The 21,708-nt window shown below is 42.1% G+C and overlaps 1 protein-coding gene and 1 long non-coding RNA gene across 2 annotated transcripts in view; both read right to left on the reverse strand.

Moving 5' to 3' along the window:
* Positions 1 to 19,303, reverse strand: part of LOC118231189 (polypeptide N-acetylgalactosaminyltransferase-like 6) — a 148,596-nt gene extending 129,293 nt beyond the window's left edge. Inside the window, exons 1-2 of the mRNA XM_035424788.1 lie at positions 18,389 to 19,303; positions 17,771 to 18,034 (exon numbers count right to left, since the gene is read on the reverse strand). Of these exons, the coding sequence (XP_035280679.1) occupies positions 17,771 to 17,905 (135 nt within the window). The 5' untranslated portion in view covers positions 17,906 to 18,034; positions 18,389 to 19,303. The remainder of the gene's footprint in view (positions 1 to 17,770; positions 18,035 to 18,388) is intronic.
* On the reverse strand, positions 16,062 to 17,762 carry LOC118231190. The gene is made up of 2 exons (XR_004766018.1): positions 17,336 to 17,762; positions 16,062 to 16,529 (listed from the first exon to the last, which is right to left on the reverse strand). It is a non-coding gene; the product is annotated as an uncharacterized LOC118231190 (long non-coding RNA).
* Positions 19,304 to 21,708: the final 2,405 nt, after the last annotated feature.

Genomic DNA, 21,708 nt, shown 5'->3' on the forward strand with positions numbered 1-21,708 from the left:
GAACAGAGAGGCCTAAGGAGGCAGTTCAGTGGTTTTTCCTTCACCTTGCACATGTAGAATCCTGATTTTTTTTTGTGCAAGTTAAATAAATAAAACTGAACATATATTGTTTTTAAATTCTTGTGTAAAGGGGGCGATGTGTATCCTAGCCACATACCTCAGGGAAAAAAAGAAAAAGAGTTATGCCAGCTCAGTGTTATTCAGGGAATAATACAAAAGTATTGTATATATAAAATAATATTTTTTACACTTCTGAAAAAGACCAATACCCACCACCCCCTCGCTGCACTGCTCAGCTGCAGGAAGTACCGCTCTCAGATGGCAAGTCTGGAGTTTCTTGTTTTTGTTTTAAATCTTACCAAGGAATAAGACTAAGAATACAGATTTTCCATTTAACTAGCCAATCCAACCGAAATTAACTGATGGCTCACTTGGAATGAAAACCTGTTTGGTGGTGGATCTGATAAACCATTCTTGAGAGACCTAAACATGTATCCGCCAATCAGAAACATTTTGAAGACCAGCGATTAGTTCCTACTCTTAACTTGCGGCTACTACAGTTTTTTTTTTTTTTTCTCTCCACAAATCTTAAGAATTACAGACGAGTAGATAGTGGAGCAGGGCTGAGAGGGAGAAGGATTCTGAACAGCCAAAACTGAGAGATGAAGAAGCAGAACTCCAGTGAGCTTCAGCCACAAATTAAGTACCGAGAGCTTTCCCTGTTTCTAGCACTGGAATTGGTGTGGACCACAGACTGTATTCATGCATTACAAATTTAGCACAAAAAAAAAAAAACAACAAGTAGCATCAGGCTCAGGAGCACTCCAGGGGGAGGGATGTGTGAAAACAGCCGGAGATGACTGGAAGAGTCATCCCAGCTGACAAGGGACATGTGTTTTCTGTGCTGGCGATCGCACGGAAACCGCTCTATTTCAGTTTTTTTGTTTTCCAAACCGGCACAATTTCGGTTTGTTTTCTGAAATCATTCCGCCTCGTGCAATGACAGACTGGGAGAAGCACAGGAAGGCGGCCACTCCACTTTGTGAACGATTTCATCAGGCGACAAAGAGGACTGAGCAGCAGAAGAGAAAGATTTGCTTTTTTGTCCCAGTGTTGTAATTTTGCTCCAGCGGCAGTTAGGCCACTCAAAGTGTGGAAAAACTGCTGCTTCCAAGCGCTATTGCCGTACAGTGCTGATACAGTACATTCACCGGTGATTATCTCGCAGAAATAGCAGGGGAAATAATTGGTTTCTGATCTAAAAACAAGGCTGTGTTGCACAAGGCCGTTCCGGGGATGCATCTGAGCATTAGCATGGGAAGGTCAATGAAGAGACCCGCAGACGCAGGCTTGCTCGGGGGCGGCGAGGTCAAAGAACTACCGTCTGTGATTTAGCCGTCTCCATTAGCAACCACGGCATCTCTCTCTTAAGCGCTGAGTAAGCGTAAAAAAAACTGGCCTGTCTGTGGGACAGGGAGGCTCACGACTCGGTGTGGGACAGTAAGTGACAACAGTTTCAGGAGACAGTGAGTGAGGGAGGGAGAGAGAGAGAGAGAGAGGGAGGGAGGGAAGGAGAAAGAGTGAGAGAGAGACAGAGAGGAAGGGAGAGAGAAAGACAATGAAAGAGAGCGAGAGAGGGAGGGAAAGAGGGAGAGAAAAAGAGAGGGAGGGAGAGAGACAGAGAGAGAAAGAAAGAGTGAGGGAAGGAAGCAGGGAGAGAGAGAGATATGAAGGGAGATGAGAGGATGGAAGTAAAGGTACTGTAGGTAAAGAAAGACAGAAAGAGAAAGCTTGTGTGCTGTTGGGCTGAGGAGTGGGCATAGGACACACTGGATATGTAATAGATTTAGAACGTCCTGCCCTGCATCATTCTGATGTGCTATACCCCTGTGGTAAAAAACCAAAGTGAAGCTGTTGTTCCCAGTCCTGCAGCTGATCAATCTTCGGGCCAGTTTCCGGGGGGAATCCGACGAACCTTCTCCCGGCTCCCCCCCCCCCATCCATCAGTCGGCCAAAACAAAGCTGGAGTTGGCAGATGCGGCCAACTGAGCCTCGCCATTAATCTTAATAGCGAACTGTAATTAGGAGCGTGAGGTATGAATGGACATGACATCATAAATAACTCCAAACCAGAAGGTGATAAGATTGAGAATAAGGGAGCTTGTCTTTTAATGGCCTATATAGTCGGCGCAAAAGAGGCAACATTTCAAAAAGGCCGGGATGATTCATTTATTTGTATTGCATCTTTCAAATTAAGGGGTCATTTTTTTTTTTTTTTAAAGAATGAGACTTGTTCTTACCATTTTTCCACATCAAGATTAAAGCAATAATGTGACACTTCCTCGCGTTTTTCATTTCTGCGCTATTTGTAATATAAAATTAATCTAATTTGGACATGGACAAAACGGTGGGCACCGCTTGAATGAATAAGGTAATAAATAGGCCTAATCAATCTGAGTTACAACGCAGCCTTTTTGCATGCTTTTCAGCCACTATCTGCGCAGTTTAGGCTTACGCGAGGTTCTCCACCTTCAGTTTCAGTACAGTACAGTACAGTGCACGGCGAGAAAAACATAAAACATCATCCGTTTGCCGGTTTCATAAATCTCCGTAAGTGCGGATGCTCAGGGGATAATCAAACTGAAGCACGGGCGCTGTCAGGGTGAAATAAACAGTTATAACCCCCTGGTAAGACAAGTGAAGAGACACACACACGGGCGCGTGCGGAAAAAGGGCTCTGGAGTGTCTGGAGCAAATTTCATTTGAATTGATTGGAGGCACTCATAAATGTAAGCACCGTGACTGATGGGCGCCGCCGTTCCCTCGCCCGGCTCCTGTGTCCTTGGTACCTTGTGTACCAACCGGCGCCCGGCGTTTCGCGAGCGACCGAGCAGTTTAAACACAGCCCTGCCGGGGTAGGTGGGGGGGGGGGGGGGGGGGGGGGGGGGGAGTCCGTCAAGTGAAAATAAGCCAACCCTCACTCGTTGCCATTGAACAAGCAGGCCCAATACGATGAGTAAACAACAACGGCTGAATTTCGGCTGAAGTTAACCAGTTTCATGAAATGTACGTATTGGCAGTTTCACATAAAGCAAGAGCAAAGAACAGAACAGCAGCCACAGGACCAGAATCGTTTGTTGATGCAGATGCTTCCCCGATATCCGCAGACTCAAGGATCCAGCAAATTAAACATCACTCATAATAATTATGGCCTGAGAGACCGGTCTTATTGACTTGCATATTTATTCAGGCTTTTTACAGTATATACATATGGTAAATATATGATTCATTTTAATTTTTAATGAAAAAATACACATAAATGATAATGACTCTACAATTATATTATTATATTAACCATGATATTTCTGAGTAGCTGCAGAGGTTTTAGTTGATGGGAGACTCATTTGATTTTCAAGCAGATGTAATGTAAATGTACATACGCACCAACACGACCCAGCTGAAATTCACATTCCCTGACAGCATGCACTTGCTTGTAAACTCATACACGCACTGTATGTGTAAACACGTCTCGATTTTGTTTTATTTTGGGGTGGGGGTGGGGGGGCTCTCATTAGTCACCACTTTAACGCGGGTTGCTTGTGGAGCAGACTAAGAGACAACGCTACCCCCTTCTCTCTCTGTTAGCACAGCCGGGACGTCCCGTAGACATGGGCGCTCCAGCAGCTGCGAGAGAGGGCTGTGGGGGGGAGGGGTAGGGGTAGGGGGGGCTGTGGCAGCGCCGAGTCAGTAAATCTCCACGTCTGGGGCGCGCGCCAACCGACGCAGCCGCCAGGAAACAAAGAGCGCGCCTGTTTAAAATCAACCCGGGGTGCCCGCGCGGGAAAGCGTGACAAGAGCGCAGTTTTTTTTTTACCGCTCAAGAAGAACGTTAGCGTGCCCGCGAGAAGCCGGCCTCCCTCTCTCCGGATGAGCCGGTGCGCCGTGGCGCCGTGGCAACGCTCGCCGTCGGCAGGCGCGCCTTCGGTGCCCTTCCCCCGGGGGACGCGGCGGGTGGGACCGTCAGTTCCGCCTCTGTGGGGGTTTTTCCCCCTCCTCGCCGTCTCTTATCCCCGGCCCATGCACAGCCGTCACTCCGCCACAAGATAAATTGGTTCTCGGAATGACTCTGTGTGCGCTGTGCAATTCAGAACAGCTTCTTATTTCTCCTTCCACCGCTTGGATGCACTTTTTTTCTTTTTTTTTTTTTTTTTACTCTCACCACTTGTACCAAATAGCGACGACAAAACACTGTTCTAGCAGAAATGGCTGCTACTGGTAATAACCACCAACAGGACCTTTGGGATTACTGCCGTGTACGGTCAGCTCCTGATAGCTACGTAAAAACCCTGGGAAACTCTGACATTTGTCTGGATTCAATCAACACTTGTACTTTAACTGTGATTATCAAGCAGTGCACCATGGTGCTTTTCTTTGCTCTATTCCAAAAGATTTGTCACCAAAATGAATTTTTCAAATTGTAGGGACTTGGATGATACACTAAAAACAACAACAACAACAACAACAACAGCAGCAGCAGCAGCAACAATAATAAGCGACAAAATTGTTTTTAACACTCAAAATCAGATGTTAGTTATTCATAAAGAATGTAACCATCTTACACATATAAAGGACAAACGTGAGCTTAGAGGAGATCTTCAATCGATTTCATCAGGTTATTGGATTGTCTTATGCCTTGAACCCTGAATCTCATTAGCTTCCCCCTGCATGCTATAAACAGCACATCCATCAGCAGTTAAGTTGACGGATTTCCTTGCAAAAAAAATGCATTTCCTGTTTTTTTTTTCTTCTTTCCCTCAGGTTTATTTAAGACATGGAGAAGGTATGAGGGGTACTAATAAAGATCTATTGACAAGGCTGGTAACACATTAATCTCCATCAGAATCTCACTTTCTCTCATTAGCAAATCAGAACGTTCAGCGGGACGCTAATTAAACGAGATAATATAACAGAATGGCTAACAAAAATAACGAGCATCAAGGACTTTCTTTATGAATTTCAAGGAGGCTTATTCCCCCTTATTCATTAACAGGCCTTTATGAAGCAGAGAGCATGATGGGATATCGTGGTTTTTTTGCTGTGCAAAGTTAGTCTTTGCCAAATTAGGGAGTGCACCTGAAATGCATCTAACTTGATGTCTTTAGGTTTTCATTAAATGAAATATTTTAATGATTCCACATTCATTTAACCAGTCAGGCAGACTGAGAACTAAGTCTTAATTTGGACTGACATCCTGTGGTCTCAATGTGGTGGGGAATTTAAGGGATTGAGTAGCCAATCTGACAACAGGGGGATGGTCTGGGTGGCCGGATTTAGAAAGCCAAATTTTGGATAATTTGCCCAGGCCACCAGGGTTAACAAGCCTTCCTCTTTTGTGAACAGCCACGGGAGCTATAGCAACCAAACTGAATCCAGGACATTGCTTTAAAAGTCTTGTCTGAAAGATAACACTTTCACCAGCACTACACCACCATTACTTTGCTGGGGGGGGGGAGTGGATTTCATTTGGTCCAGACGAAAGAGTAAAAGCCACAAGATGTACGGCGGCAGACAAAAGTGAAATAGGCTGTATTATAACAAAAGATTTCACTCCTGAAGATTTCTGTATTTCTACTGCACTGCATCCTGAGTGCCACAGAGTACCCAGAGCTTCTGACTGTCTGTAATTTTCAACGCCAAATTTTATTATACAGTATACGCCAACCTATCTGGGTTTACCATAAAATTTCTCAAAACTCTTATGATTTAAAATAAACACAGCCCAGGTGTAATACAATGCGATTTTCTTTGCTGTGTTGGATAAGTGATTGATACAGTGAGGTTTATGAGACATTTATAGAAAGAAGTCTGAAAAAAAAACAGTATTCACAAATATTCATAAAGCAGCGTGGTTATTACCGTAGATAAATTCCATTGACTGTGACTTAATACTGAATTCTGAGTGACAGCTAGATGCACCATGATGTTATCATGCATGAACTACACCTGGTTTCTACTTAGCTAGTTACCTTCCACTGTTTAGGGCAGGGGTACCAAACTGCAGTCCTGGAAGGAGGCCACGCGTTTGCTGGCTTTCAGTGTGTGGATTGGTTAAAGAGTCTGCACGTGCTGGTTTTCAGTGTGTGGATTGGTTAAAGAGTCTGCACGTGCTGGTTTTCAGTGTGTGGATTGGTTAAAGAGTCTGCACGTGCTGGTTTTCAGTGTGTGGATTGGTTAAAGAGTCTGCACGTCTTGTTCTCAAGGCCTTAATTGGCAGCTGATTGACAGGAAAGTACAAACACCTGCAGGTGCTGCAGCCATCCAGGGCTGGAGTTTGACACATCTGGTTTAGTGTTAAGACAGTGATTAAGAGACCTGACAATTTTAATTCAAATGATATTCCTTGTGAGTAGTGATTCAAAAAAAGACCAAACAGTGCATTTGAATAAAGACATCAGATTGTAACATCTGAACTAAGGCAACCAATGTAAATTGCGGCACAACCGTACTCTTAAATGAATACAACTTCTGACAAAACATGACCTGCGTCACCTCTTTTACTGGTGTTACTTTTCACCAATGACAAGGTTAACCTTGTACAGTAGATCTTAATGCAGTAAATCAGGATGTGGAGCCAGACCCAAAGACTAATGCCATAAAAGAGATCTAGGGTGCCACGAGCCGGCTACAGTAACTTGAAAAACGGATGTCTCAGTGTTGTGACATCAGCTCCCTCCTCAGACTGAGGGACACTGCAAGCAGGGCATGTTTCTGAAACCAGAAATTGATATTCCAAGCAAGATACAGCAAACCCACGCATGTACCAGATAAGGAATTTTAAATTAATCACACAGACAGATACCCTTCATGGCTTAATACCACCCTATTAAATACTCATTGCAATCCAATGATTAACAAAAATGAATTTTAAAGCTTATTGCTTCGGTGATTGCAAAGCTATCTGTCATTTCATTATAGAGATACAGTTCATACCCATTACCTAACAGGGGTATCTGATTGGTCTCATGTTGAGACTTCCAGAGTAGGTTAGTACTGTACACCTCTGCGATTTGGAATTCACTCCTGATTCAATAGCAATAAAAGAAAATTAAATACATTTTCATACACGCACAGGCACACACACACTGAAGAGTTTTGACAGTAAGTAAAACCACAGCAATCATTTCATACAAAAAAAACTAAATTGCCAAAACATTTTAAAAAGTGTCAAGGCTGCAACCATCCTGGAAGTCTTGCCCAGTTATATTGTAAACAAGTGTCCATATTGTAAATATTTATTTTCTTTTCCAGGCAAATTCATCGATGTACGCATATATTTTCAAAAGGTTTGCAAGAAATTGCTCTGCTCTGGTGCAGCAATCGACAAAAACGTGAGTGATTCTCAGCATACTGTCATTTAGAAACATATTTCCCTGTTTCTATCATTCAAACATGTCTGCACGAGGGAATCCAACACTTCCACTCGGAAGCTCGGAATTGCACGGAAGTGACTGTGATAGGTTATGCGATTCGCAGATGTTAATCATTATGCAACGGTCACAAGGGCTCAAAATGAAAGTCAGACACACAAAGACAAGCTCGACAGAAATAAATGGAAAATATATCCATTAGATGCCCTCCAGACTGTCTCCGAATCGCGCAGAAAGCTTCCGTGTGATGACTCTATTGTGTGGAACTCGACAGTAACCAGGACCCTGAAAAAAGAGAGAGAGAAAGAACTGCTTTGCATGTGAAAGGGGGGAATTCTATCCGGATGTAGAAGCAGGACAATTCGGTAAAAAAAAAAAAAAATACTCATTCTCTTAGCAGATGACACAGTCGCAAAAAAACCGATTGCTACATGCACACAACCTATTACTGCGGGAAATTGAAGTCTACCCCGGTGTCACGCCAAATCCTGCCTCACAGCCCTGGCCCCTTTATGCCTTATGACAGGAACTACAAGACTAATCTGGAAAATGGCTTTTGTTCCTTTCTTTCCCGCCCGGTCCGGCTGACAGCAAAAAATCCTTCTGCCGTCTTTGTGGAAGGCGACGGCCTTTTTATTTTCAGACAGTAATTCAGCTCAAATAATTTCGCTCGCGTGCGTGCGTCTCCCGTAATTCCAATATTGTCACTCGCTATACGGGATTTGGCGAATGATGGAAATCCACGTACAGCATAATCCGTCATTTAAGCCTTTTTTTTCCGCAATGAATTAATCTGTCAAGGCCGGCGATTCATTCAAATACGCGCGTGCTCATTGGCTGAGTGAAAGACTCCAACCCGAAATGACACACAAATATCTCCATTTCTCTCCTTCTGCTTCAATTAGCACTACAGCCCCGCCGCGGAATTATCTCGTACCGAATTAGCGAATTAGCAGCTCGCCAAACTATTGGCGGCAGGAAATCCACACAGAGGACAAAGCTGTGTGAAGTCCCCGCACCCCAGAGGCCCTCCTACACAACCGAAGGGCTTCCACACACACAGGCAAAGCGTTTTTATTTCAGCTCCACCATCCATCACGGCACACCATTCATGAGACAAGCTGAGGCCCCTTTTTGCCACTAGGAGACAATATGTACAACATAAGGTGTGACAAAATATGACGTGCTGTTTGATGTATACCATCTGGGTCTCCTGCCCTTCACATCACTTGGGTCAGATGTCAAGCTCCTGATGTGAAAGGTCATGAGACCAAGTTGCTTTCTCTCCAGTTTTTGTGGCTGACAGTATTCACATAAAATCCCAATAATCCATTTCTACCTTACAGCCCACTTGTTGATGCTGAATGAATGTAACTGGAGAAGTTGCACACTTGAAACAGTCCACAATACATTTTTAATCTCTTCTGAACTGATATCCTGTTACAGCAGTTCAGTCTCTTAATAAACCCTGCCTTAATAAAATCAATGTCGTAGTAAACAGCACAACATATGCATATTTTATGAAGGGATAAGAGACTAATAACAAACCACCCCAAGCTGTGTAGCTGTCATGATATATATGCACATCATGGGATGGTTATGAAAGTGAGAGGGATTTTTACCAAGCAGCATACATAATATACACACATTCTTATGAGCCAATCAGCATCAAGCATTCATCTGAGCCATGGTCATAAATATAGATCGCAATCATATTATAGATGGCGGATTACAGCAAGCAGTAAAGAAAATGGATAAATTCTGTAGTGGAGAAATTCGAGGCCCCGACACAGGTTCAGAACTTTTTATTTGTACACCTGTGCCAGTATTACAAGGCCCTGGAGACCCTACCTATGGAAGACTGGTGGGTTGTGGGCCTCCATTCTGCAGTTATGATGAAAGCGTATTGATGGCTACAGTACATGGGTTGCGTTCGTGTGATGATCGGCAGTTGTGTGTCAGGACTTTGATTTTATTGATTAGTCATCGGTTGCAGTCCTCAGTGCCTGGAGGGGGGGCAGTGCCTCTACTTCTCTGTCCCTTTGGTTTTCCTGCATTGATTATTGGCTCTTGCTGATGCGCCATTTTCTACTGTCAGGGGTGTGATCTTTTTGGTTGGTTCTGCTACATTAAATACATTTTACAAAAGGTTTGCATTCAAGAGGATGGAACCAGAAAAGAAAAGCTTTGTGAACTCTGGTATCCATTCCACCTCGCATCAGTGAAAAGCGAGTTTTGAAAACAGGCTAGTCCTTGTTTTAATAGTACACATGGGTGCAAAACAAGTTAATCATCCTTACGCAAGAACAGCAATTAAGATGAAAAATAGTGTCAGCCATGCTATGTCCCACGCTATCTGTCTCCGAAAGTGTCCCACTGGTCCGGCCCATAAGGATAAAACAAAGTAATGACTCCACTTTTGTATCACAGAAGATAAATCCTCTATTTCAAGAAAATGTCCACACTCTCCAGTAAAGGGACATATTTTAGAGCATAATCACAAATCATTATGCCCGAGTTTACCGAAATTGCAAGTGTTCACGAACCCTGTGAAGTTGCAAAATAAATAGTCTGCTCCGTAGAGCCATGCGAGATTGATCATCTTCATACAGCAGCTTCCAGAGGTCCAAGAAAAGATCTTGGCTCGTTTCGCTCAAAAAAAAAACTTAAGTATCTGCTTTCTTTTCTTTTAAATAAATGAGGTGTTTTCTTAGACTTCTACACAGGATATTACGTAGCTACAGAAATTCAGCCTGACTGAAATGCCAATTCATGTTGCTTAAAAAATAAATATGATTTAATTTGGCACCCCCCCTGTGAGCTATACCCTTTGTGTACTTGGCTCATAAAACATAAATATTTTTTTTTTGCATTTTCGATAATCAAGTGAATCAATCATATTACTGGGAAGATGGTGACCTGCATGTAAATGGTGAAACATTAGAAGTATGAGAGTCATTGCCTCTTTTTAATCTAAGATATCACTAGAACTAGTTGAAAATATAAATACAGTATATGGCTGTTTTTAATCCATCCATTATATAGGCTATAACTGCTTATTCCTGGTCTGGCTCGCAGGGGTTTGCTGGAGCCTATCCCAGCATGCATTGGGAGAGAGGCAGGAATACAAACTGGACAGGGCTCCAATCTATCGCCGGGCACACACTCCACTTACTGATCATTCACACCTGTGGGCAATTTAGACTCTCCAATTAGCCTACCTGCATGTCTTTGAACTGTGGGAGGAAACCAGAGAACCTGGAGGAAACCCACGGGATGGCTGTTTTTACAACATGCAATTTACATTTACGTAAATTTATTTAGGCAGGTCAGTGTAAAAAAAAATCCCAAAGATGAAAAGCTAAAATAATCTTGGTGATTAAAATGGCTGTCGCACTGATAGGAGCTGGTATTTCAGTTCATGAAACAAATTAAAACGGCTTGCGCGAAGTCAATTCCGGCACGCTTCTTTTTCCATAAATTTTCCCTCTCAAAGTCACCAGACTGTGACAGCGAGAAGCGCTAACTTTCAAACATTTCCCAGCGACACAACTCCCCCGCCCACCCATCCCACCCCCCTCCGGGCTTGCACATTTAGACTGAAACCCAGGCCACTGATGCAAGCATTATCGTATCACATTAAGTAAAGAAACTAGAAAGTTATTTCTTTTTATGCACTCACATCTCTCCTGGGCTGTTTCCATGCAAATAAATTCAAATTGGAAACATTTACCCACGTTCTGCCATTTCAACCATTAGCTTGTGGTTTATACCGCTCCCCAGATAGCTTCCGCCTGGTCTCTCCACATCATGTTTAACTAACAGTCAGATAAAAGACCCTCACAGTTAGCTGCTGGGCAAAAAAGGGAAACATCACTGGTTTGGGTTTTTTTTTTTTTTTTTTTTTGAGAGAGAGACAAAGAAAGTGCAGCCGTTTTCTTCCAAAAAGAAATCAGACTTACCCAAATAATTACAGAGCCTTCCTCCTGCCTACCACCTGGTCATTCTTGTAATTTTTTAATTTATTTTTTTCAGCACTGAAAAATACACATTTGTTTCTCTGTGTGGTAAAACATCATCAGCATCTCTCCATCCCGCCTACCCGTTCCTCTTTCCAGGAATCAGCCACCCCCTCAGCATCTCTCCATCCTGCATCTCTCACTCCTCCATCTCTCCATCCTGCATCTCTCACTCCTCCATCTCTCCATCCCGCATCTCTCCACCCCACCCACCCTTTCGTAATTCCCGACCCAAGAGTTCAGGACATGACCCGAAAGCATCCGCAGGATCGACATGCAGCTGCAAGCACTTAATTTGCCTTGTGGTGGCTGTTGTGCATTATGCTAATACCCAATAAAGCTTGGAGAGAAACCAGCGAGCCTAACGCTTTGCTTATCCATGCTTCCATTGTGAGGGCAGATCCTTCATCTTACAATTCTTGAAGTCAATTCATATGTTTATTTCTTTTTTCACACTGTAATGTAAGCAATACCTAATTGAGGCTGAACTGAGTGTTTCGATATATGCAGAGCTTTGTTTCAATGGAGACCTATTAAACCCTGTTTTCAAGTTCTCCAAACAAGTTATGCACAGCAGTTAACAATCCATATCTGCTCACCAATATGGTCTTGTGAGTAAGTCTATAAAGCTTTTGCCACCAAGCGCACTTCTACAAGGATAAACGTGATGGAACTGTTGGTTACCAGGGTGCAAACAGAGGTAAGTGCAATATTCTGTGTAATGCAGACACTTCAAATCGTGACCTACGGGAACTCTTTAAGATCATAAGGAATGCTGTCGGGGACCTACAACGTAATGGGTAAAAACCTGTCTATCTCCCTCAGATCCAATGGGAGAATGTTTTCCAAGCAATTTGCTCAAGCAATATCTGTCAATCAGAGGACCAAGGTTGCCCTGCTCACTGTAAAGTTCACTGTCCCAGAAGGGAATTCTATAACACAGAGGTTATAGTGTACACCGGGGGTCCCCCCCGCCCCCGCCCCCCCCCCCCCCCCCCCCCCCCCCCCCCCTCAAAAAATCACATCACAAGAAGCAAAATGCAGCAGCTCCAGTAACTCAACCAAACCAAAAGAGTAGACCAGTTCCCGGGCTGCTTACAAATTCAAGGGAACATTCCGGAACTAGACAATGCTACAAGGCCATCGAGGGCCTGCCATCGAGCGTAGGAGCCTGGAGACCCGACGGATCTCCAAAACAGCCTCCAGCACCCCCTTTTTAGGGTCCCCCGAGTTCAACTCTGCAAGGACATCCACCATTATAACGCCACAAAGAGCAATATCTCACCGACAGATTCGATTCAGTTCCATTCAAAGGCAGCCTGTGTATTTGATATTTGTACTGAAAAATGTTTTTCTCGATGCTTTTTGAAGAATACGAATCACTGTAGGTTGCAACCACATGAACAACATATTTCAACATCTCAATTAAAAATAAAGACTTAAAGACATCGAGGGAGACTCCCCCAGTATAATGTTTGTTGGCAGTTGCCAGGCTAGTATGACATGACACTTGAGCAAAGTGTATAGTCTTCAGCCTTAATCAACAGGGCGGCAGTGTAGTATAATGGGTAAGGAGTTGGTCTTGTAACCTAAAGGTCGCAGGTTCTCAGGTAAGACACTGCCATTGTACCCTTGAGCAAGGTAATTGACCTGCATTGCTTCAATATATATCCAGCTGTATAAATGGATGCAATGTAAAAAGTTATGCAAGTCACTCTGGATAAGTGCTGCAAACGCCTGTATATATGTATATACACAAATGTGTTGACGGAGGTTCATCCTGGATTCAACATGGACCCTTCATTCATTGCCTTCCTCTCAGACATCACATTGTGGCACCTGAGCAGGGAGGTTATCGTAGAAGCAGCTGGCCGTGGACCAATCAGAAAACAGGCCATGTTGCTGCATGTCAGGAGACGGCCTAGTATTCGTGATATTTTAACGCTTATGACATTCTAACGTCTGTGATACGGAAACACAGGTTAATGTTTTTTTGTTTTTTTTTGCAAGCTTTTTCATACAAGCTTAGTCTGCTGATCGGTAAACATTTGGTTTGGATCCAATATCATTGCAAGGGGAACTGGCAGTGTACTCTGCCAGGGAATTAATCTGGAAAATGGCCTCTGTTGTGACCAGTGACATTTTTTTTCCCCACTTGTGCAGAGTTCCATAAAAAACATACATATATTCTGTTGAGAATGTACAGATTCACACAAAGTTCACAGTCACCATATTAAGGGGGTTCAAACTTGGGCAGCCAGATATCAATACAATCTGCATCATTTTTGTGGTTCCAGCAAAGTTATTTGAACCTACTGACCTATTAAAATCAAAGGCATTGTTCATTGTTACATACATTCACTGTGCAAAAGTCAATTAAATTGAGGAGAATTAAAAAATAGAAGCACTGCTGCAAATAAAGAAATAATAGGACTGAGGAGGATCAGTGTGAATCAACATGTTCCACTATCTCCCAGATTGATTATCATTCATTTATAGTTCATACATATTTTACAGGGTTTTTGTTTATTGACCCAACACACTAATAAACACCATCTCACACAATGATAGCTGGAACTGAACTTATTTAAATTCAATCGTGTAACCTGTGTGAATAATTGCCATATTGATTTGTTTTTCTCTGCATCAGAGGATACAAACAGTTCCCTTAAATGCATTTAAATTCCATTGCTTTAATGACCTATGATCTCGAGAACCTCCGTTCAAGATTAAATTGAATTGGTACTGAGGTACAGGACCTGGGTGTTTTATTGATATATAATTCCGTGGAGCTTTAGAGTTTGGTAACATGGAAAAAAGTACTTAAATTTTTTTTTTTGGAAATGCTTGAAAAGTAATCAGATTCATGAACTTTAAGTCCACGCCCAATTTCATTCTAATTCTTTTTTGTATGATAATGAATTCTGTTGTACGTGAACTGAGCGGGTCAATTGTAGTGCGCATAGCTGGAGTTTACAACTCAGGCAAGTGGTCCGAAGGCTGACCCCCCCCCCCCCCCCCCCCCAATGGTTGGTTACATTCTTAAACAGGTGCTAATGTGAGGAATGGATACAGTGGTTGAATTCTGGAATGGAGGTCGGTCTCAACTTTCCCTTACGTTTGGCTAGTGTTAGTAGCACAAGATGTGTGGCTAATGTTTTCAGTGTGCTAGCCAGCCAGCTAGTTGGCTGGAGTAGACTCCTGAATTTCTTTAGTAACCAAGCCAACGACTCCGCTATTAGCAGCCGAAGCAGTTATCTCGCTGGTAACTGTTCCTTCAGTGGTTTGAAGTGTCCTCCTCACTCAAATAAATGTCAGTTATTGTGCGTGTGGTTTATGTTAGCAAATCACGCGACTGTAACAAACATTCACGACGTCGAAGCCAAATCAGCGCCTACGTTCACAATTATCACCAACACAAAATCCAATAATGCAGCTGAATGGGGGAAAAAAAAGAAAGAAGTAAAATCATTTCACTAAACAACTGCTCGTGCTAAAGAAAAATTCTAACCCGAAACAAGTTGACTCATTCCAAAATGTTTATCAGACTGGTCAAATGAGTGCAGAGTGTAGGCACGAAACCATCTGTGAAGAGAAATGGCGAAGTGCGAGTCTGTTCAGTAGCACCAGGATGTGATTTGAGATAGGGAAGTCTCTGCAGACTCCACTGGCACCTACAATATAACTGTGATGATTTGTGAAGGCAGACATTTTTCAGATTTTCAAAGCTGACGCCATATCAGGAACAACTCGCTGACTTGTAGAATTTCAGCAGAGCTTTTTGCTGCATACGGTCTAGTAATTCTAATTTTACCCGCAAGGAATGTTTTACAAACTATGTAACAGTAATGACAGTTTTAGTCAGCCATTAGCTTTGAATGGTAAGTTAGCTATGCCCTAGATTGCTAATAGGCCTAATTAGCAAGGTATTTTACTTCGCCTGTTAGACAGTCGTTTGGTTTCTAGCCGAAAAAGATACCAAGCAGAGAACAGAAAATGATGCACGTCGCTATACATATTTTTGGTATCACCTCGAACGGTGTCCCGCCACTTGAGAAAGCAAGTCAGCTAAATAAACTCCTATGCCAGCTGGTAAACCAGCTCACCAATTGTTTAAAGTATTGTTTAAAGCACTGCCTGATAATGGTACAATATGTTTTAAGACCAGACCACACTTTCATTATCAGTTGGCTGCATTTAAAAAAATTCAGAAACCTTGCACAGTCCTGGGTGTAGTTACTCTCCATTTTGCAAGTATTCAGACCTTCACTGTAGCGCCCGTGCTAGTTCACCTGAAAATATGCTGACAACAGACTAAAACCGCCCCAAAAATATCCTCATTAGCTGTCCATTCCGGAAAAACGTTTGGATCATCCAAACCAGGCCACCCTATTCTTTTTTTAAAATCACGTTTTAGTGCGACTCACATTTTTATGCAATCATATTGATCTGGATGTGGGAAGAGTGTGAATAGCAGTCCTTTTCATTCTCAGGAACAGTGCGAGGGCTGGTATTTTCAAGAGACGTTCAGAAGGAAACGCCACTATCCCACAGCCTATAAAAGTGAACTATGGAACAATCCACCAAGCACAACAATAACATAACGCAAACTAAATGACGGACACAACATATGTATATTTTCTGTGAAAGTAAATCATAATCATTTTTAGAAACAATCCCATACGGATTGCAGCTCCTCACTGAGCATGTGAATAAAAAGTTGTCCCTACTCATTAAGTAGGCTAATGCAACAGTAGTTAGATTTTCAGGTTCAAAATTACACTGCAATCCATATTGGTATTTAACTGGACACTTCAAACACAATAAGAGAAGAAAATGAACCACACTTTAATACTTTCTTAATTAGAGCCAGCATTTTGCCACAGTTACATTCACATCCAAATTCACATTACACATTGTAAAGTGACAGTCTTGGCTGAATGAGTGTAAAATCAGTTGAGCTGGCATAACTCAGCTGTGATGCCTCCCACTGAAGCTGTTCGACTAATGCTGCCATCTTCTCCACCCAGGGAATCAGAAGAGCTTATTTTCAATGTTCAGGTAACAGAAAGGTTTATTTTTACTGCAATAAAAAAAAAACAATGAGCTGGACAATACGAAAATGAAATATATGATATAGCTACAATATACTACGCTTGATATAGCTGAATTTTATTTAAGTTTATTCCAGGTCACTGTAGCCACCAATGACACTGAAATGGATAGCCCCAAAAGGTCAGTCAACGGCACATTTTACAGGCAATATAGTTTGTCTCGTGCCAGTGCTTATGTCAGCTCGCTCGTTTCCCATAAGCAGCTGTGCTGGGACTCTGAAGGACCATCAACAGCGAGCCTTTGAAACTCTAGACATCAGTTATTCATTTAAAATCATTTAACTTGAAAGATTGCTTTCCCTCCCATTTAGATTAAAGAACTCCCCCCAGCTGTGTTCAGTGGCCATGAAATGCAAACACAACGCTGTACTACACAGTGTAGCCTAATACAAATCTGATAAACTACCGTACATACTGTCTGGATGAACTTAGTCAATCTTTGTTTTACAAACTTTCAGTTAAAATAAACACATACATAACCACATCTGATTTTATGTGATTTACTGAAACGTACACATTGAATAGGCTAATACAAGGCTAAATTAGCGTTTAAATCCGTTCTGATAGCGTTGAATCCATTTTAACAGTGTTCTTGGGTGTGCTCTAGAACACGCTCAGTTACTGTAAAAGTATTCAGATTTTACCCCGAACATTTTTTCTGTGTGTAAAACATATTCCAGGCGTATTTAATCAATTTTAGGATAGACCTGGATCCTACAATGACATATTATATTGTATTCATTTTATTTATTACAAAATACCGGCCAACACTTACCTACCATAGACTTCTTGAAAAGTAGCCCACATTACGGGGAAACAAATAATTGCTTCTGAGATTCTGACTCGCAAATATAGAAACAGGCGGTAGGCTACATGATCCGCCCTTAAAGGTTTTTTTTGGAAAAAATACTCGGTTCACGTGGCTAATAAGTTATTAATGAATTCATTTATACAAATGTATATATTACAAAACGGGAGAATGGCATCGACAATGACAGATGCCTTCCATGCAGTGTGGCTCGTCAACTCTCAGTTTGGCAAATCAAAGAACACGTGCACAGATCACTGTCGTTATGTGTTTTAGTGGTTGTGAATAAACTGTTATACGTGAGACTAACTTAATGAAACGTTGTCAAGACACCGCATCATACGTATCTCAGTCGATTCACGCCATGTCTGTAAAGTGTGGGCATTTTGCTTTGGACCATACCTGCTCACCCGTCTCCGGTGACTTGATCTGCCGCTTGTCTTTGTATAAGGACCACAGACCAATGTTTGGCAAGAAAATCAATGCCACCATGAATAGAAAGGTAAACTGTAGCACTCGCTTCTGCCTTCTCTTCATTGCGAAAGCACGACGTTGAGATAAAATCCCCACTTTAAATACGGTTCCCGTCTTCAGAATGTGATGTCCTCTTAATTGTTAGATCGGTTATTTGAGCGCAGTCCTCAGGAACAGTTGGCAAACTTTCACCTGGAAGCACAGTGAGCAAAATCAATGATGCATTATTTCCAATGTCAGTGCCTGACAGAAACGACGTTATCTTGAAGAATCACGAAACCTACATTTAATAATTTAACAGGTGACTGTTTGCGCGGTGAACAATTTACTATCTAAACTGAGTAGCCTACTCTTCGTTGTTCACAGCAAGTATGTTGCCGTACGAATTGAATAGACTCGGAATAATCCAGTTTTAGTGTCGTTCATAGTTTCACCCACCAAACCGAATTATCACGCGACAGAATCTAACGGAGGCATGAATCAACAAATAAACACGCAGTTATAAACAAACACAATGCTTCATAATATAACATTAAAATGACTTACCGTGGAACCTGATTTGCATGTTGTGGCATCAGCGCCGGTTGTCGTTAGATTATCGTTTCCTCATCGTTCATGCTGGCAAACACCAATTTTGCTGTGCACGAGGCTATCGCAGGACAAGCCCTCGTTCACATACATCGAGGAAACAGAGTTCGATCTATGTTCTCAATAGGCTAAACCGCACGGGCGAATTCTTTATGCTTCGCATTTCTCGCACACAAAGACCGAGTAGGACTCCCGTTCGCACTTTGCCTTCGATAGGACGCCACAGTTCAGATATTGTAGCTGTGAACCACGTGTACAACACATTAGCATGGAAACATTCTGAAAGCTTGCTGATCTATTAAAAGCTAGCGGAGTCCAGTGGGCAGCGCGCAAACCTCACGGCAGTTATTCTCGTTGTCGTCAGGACCAGCAGCAGAACAGCTACTGCCTCGAAATAGCAGCCTGTTTTACAGAGGTGGATAAGGGATGGCAATATTTTGTAATGACTTTGGAGTGATGTACGGGTATGACGAGAGAGAGGCGAACCAAACCAGTAGCCTAGGTGATAACCAAGTGTTTTTTTCTCTCTTAAATTATGAAATATTGCAAATGGTAACATTATTCTAATGTCATTGTGGTGTAGTAAAGTGTCTATATTGTTCAATTGCACTTTCTGACACGCGCCTCCACAAAGCAGAACCCCAGACAAATTGCGTGAAGAAGGCCTACGTTCGCAAATCCCCTTTACAACTAAGAAAAAATATCACAGTGGCGCTCCTACTGAATCGATCCGTGCCCACTGAGTTGATCTGTTTGGTTGTGGTGTCATGTCGAAAACACCTGACTGTGCGCTCGTTCGAACGCTTTCTGCAGAGTTGGGTCTGCAGACCGTGCAGACAATTACATTCTTTCATACGAAGCCGCTATTAATGTAGTTATCCGAAACGCAGCTAGAAGCCCCACCCCAGAGCGTCGTTGGGTGTACCGCCTACGCCAGCTGCTGTCAAATCAGTTTTCCAATGGGCATGTTTACATTGAAAATGTGCAATTAAAGTCTCCGGTGTGCTGCAACTGAAGGATCACGTATGGAAAAAATAGCCTACTCTTCATATAAGGATTAAAATCTCTCTGTCATATTCGTGACAGTATGACTCATATGTTAGGTTACTGTCTTTTTCATTTTACGTGAATTAAATTTTTTTTGAAAGGGTGAATGAGCAAAACAGGTAATCCACACACACAATTGAAGTGATTTAAGTCGTAGGCTACTGATCAATAGCATTTCTATTTTACTCTGAACAATGAAGGAGCTAATATAGCAGCACGCCTGGAGACGTTGTAGGCATTACACCAACTTTTGACACATTTCTGTTTCTATTTTTTTTTTTTAAATTATGTTGTGAAGGTAATAATTATACTAATTATTAAAAAATGACAGCTGTCAAAAGCATGTGGGATAAAATAACCATAACAGCTGTCCATGTATTTTTCAGCAGATTAATTTATTTATGACAGCTGGATATTCTCGAAGGTGGCTGAGAAACGGATTGTGACTGTCCTTGTCACCAAACATTGTCTTGTTTATAATTTCAATTTTTTTTATTTTTGGATGATATTTGTAAAAGAAAATACCATAAACAATGAAAACAACTGTTATTGTCCTAAAATGGCAAGGGGCCCGCTGGTTGATTCATCTTGATAAGGTAGTGCTCGAGTGTGCGGATGGGGTCCCATCCGCTCTGGTGTGATATCTGGGCCCCACACTAAGGATAAATATTTGTGCCAGTCGGTTGCCCTTGGCACGGCTGAAGGTCCCATGGGAAAGCACACCATTTCCTCATCGCAAGGGTCAGGGGAGAGATGTTTTTTGTACGATGTCACCCCCTCGGCTTTCCTGTACCTCAACATACCTTTGGGGTATGTTTGCTTTCAGTAAAAAAAAAAAAGGGGAAGGGTGAGTGAGATGGTGTATGTCTCCAACAAAATTATATTATTTAAGCACTGGTGTGTTTTCATTTAATTCACTATACAATGTATTAATGTATTACCTATTTTTTTAAAAATGTATCACCTATTCGATTGACTAAGTTCATCCAGACAATATGTACGGTAGTTTATCGGATTTGTATTACACTGTGTAGTGTAGTATTGTTTGCATTTCATGGGCACCGAACACAGCTGGAGGTTCTTTACTCTAAATTGGAGGGAAAGCAATCTTTCGAGTTAAAAAGTTCAAGCTCGTTTTGCTTCAGTACATGTTCCAGATTTGGGGGAGCTCCGGGTTTTACTCAGTGCAGTTATCCAGCTAACTCAGTAATCCTGCTTCATGAAACAGGGCCCGTCCCCCCCCCCCCCCCCCCCCGTCCCCCACACCCCCAGGTCATCTGTGGTTTATCCAAGACCTTACCCATGCAGACCATGCACAGAATATGGACAACATACCATCCAGTAAGATGTCTATAACAGATCTCTGCGCATTCAACACAGATTCCCTTTTTTGGGCACAAAGATACATGTGTTTCAGGCTTGCCAGAGTGGAACATTCTCCCCCTCCCAAAAAAAGGTAAATGGTAAAAATCCTCAGGATACCTTTCTGAGGATAGGTTGATAGTAGTTGGTGAGTTTTAGAATGAGGCGTGGGATAAAGCCTTGAAATTATGTTCGGAAATCTATTGAAGACAGATTTTCTTGGAAATACTTTGTGTGAAAATGTTAAAAGCAATGCTCTTTCTCCTTCATTCACCTTTTTACACATCTGATCTTTTTTATTTATTTGTTTAAAGCTTCCTTTTTACTTTTTTTGTCTGTGACCTATTTTTTCGTGAAGCTTTGCACTTTCTGGTCCCTAAATTCGATTTTAGGTTCAATGAATAATTCACTTGCTATTTCTTTTTGTCTCTGTGTGAAATGTTCGCCTTCAGATTTCACAATATAACCGTTGTCGTTGTGAACACTATGCAGTTTAAGTTTAATTTAAATCTGGGGGTACCACACAAATCTGACTCATAAAGGCATAAATGTGCAAAGAGGGAAATTTATGCCTTTATGAGTCAGATTTATGAGTCAGATTTGTGTGGTCCCTTACTGCAAAGGTGAGCCAAATTGTATTTGAAAACAGTGAACTAAGGAGCTACAGCATCCATGCATGACTGCATTGTATGTTTGCTTTTGTGTTCTTTTAAAAAGCATCCACATTTTCTCATTTTTACGGAACTATGGTTCCTGGTCAGTGAGTGCTTCTCTTGCTAAACTGCAGAAATGTTTTGTCTAATCACTGCAATCACTGCTATTTAGTCAAAGGACTGTAGCCAATTAAATAATTAAGGAGTTGTTGGCAC

Source organism: Anguilla anguilla, chromosome 7, assembly GCF_013347855.1.
Source record: "Anguilla anguilla isolate fAngAng1 chromosome 7, fAngAng1.pri, whole genome shotgun sequence".
Lineage (NCBI taxonomy): Eukaryota > Metazoa > Chordata > Actinopteri > Anguilliformes > Anguillidae > Anguilla > Anguilla anguilla.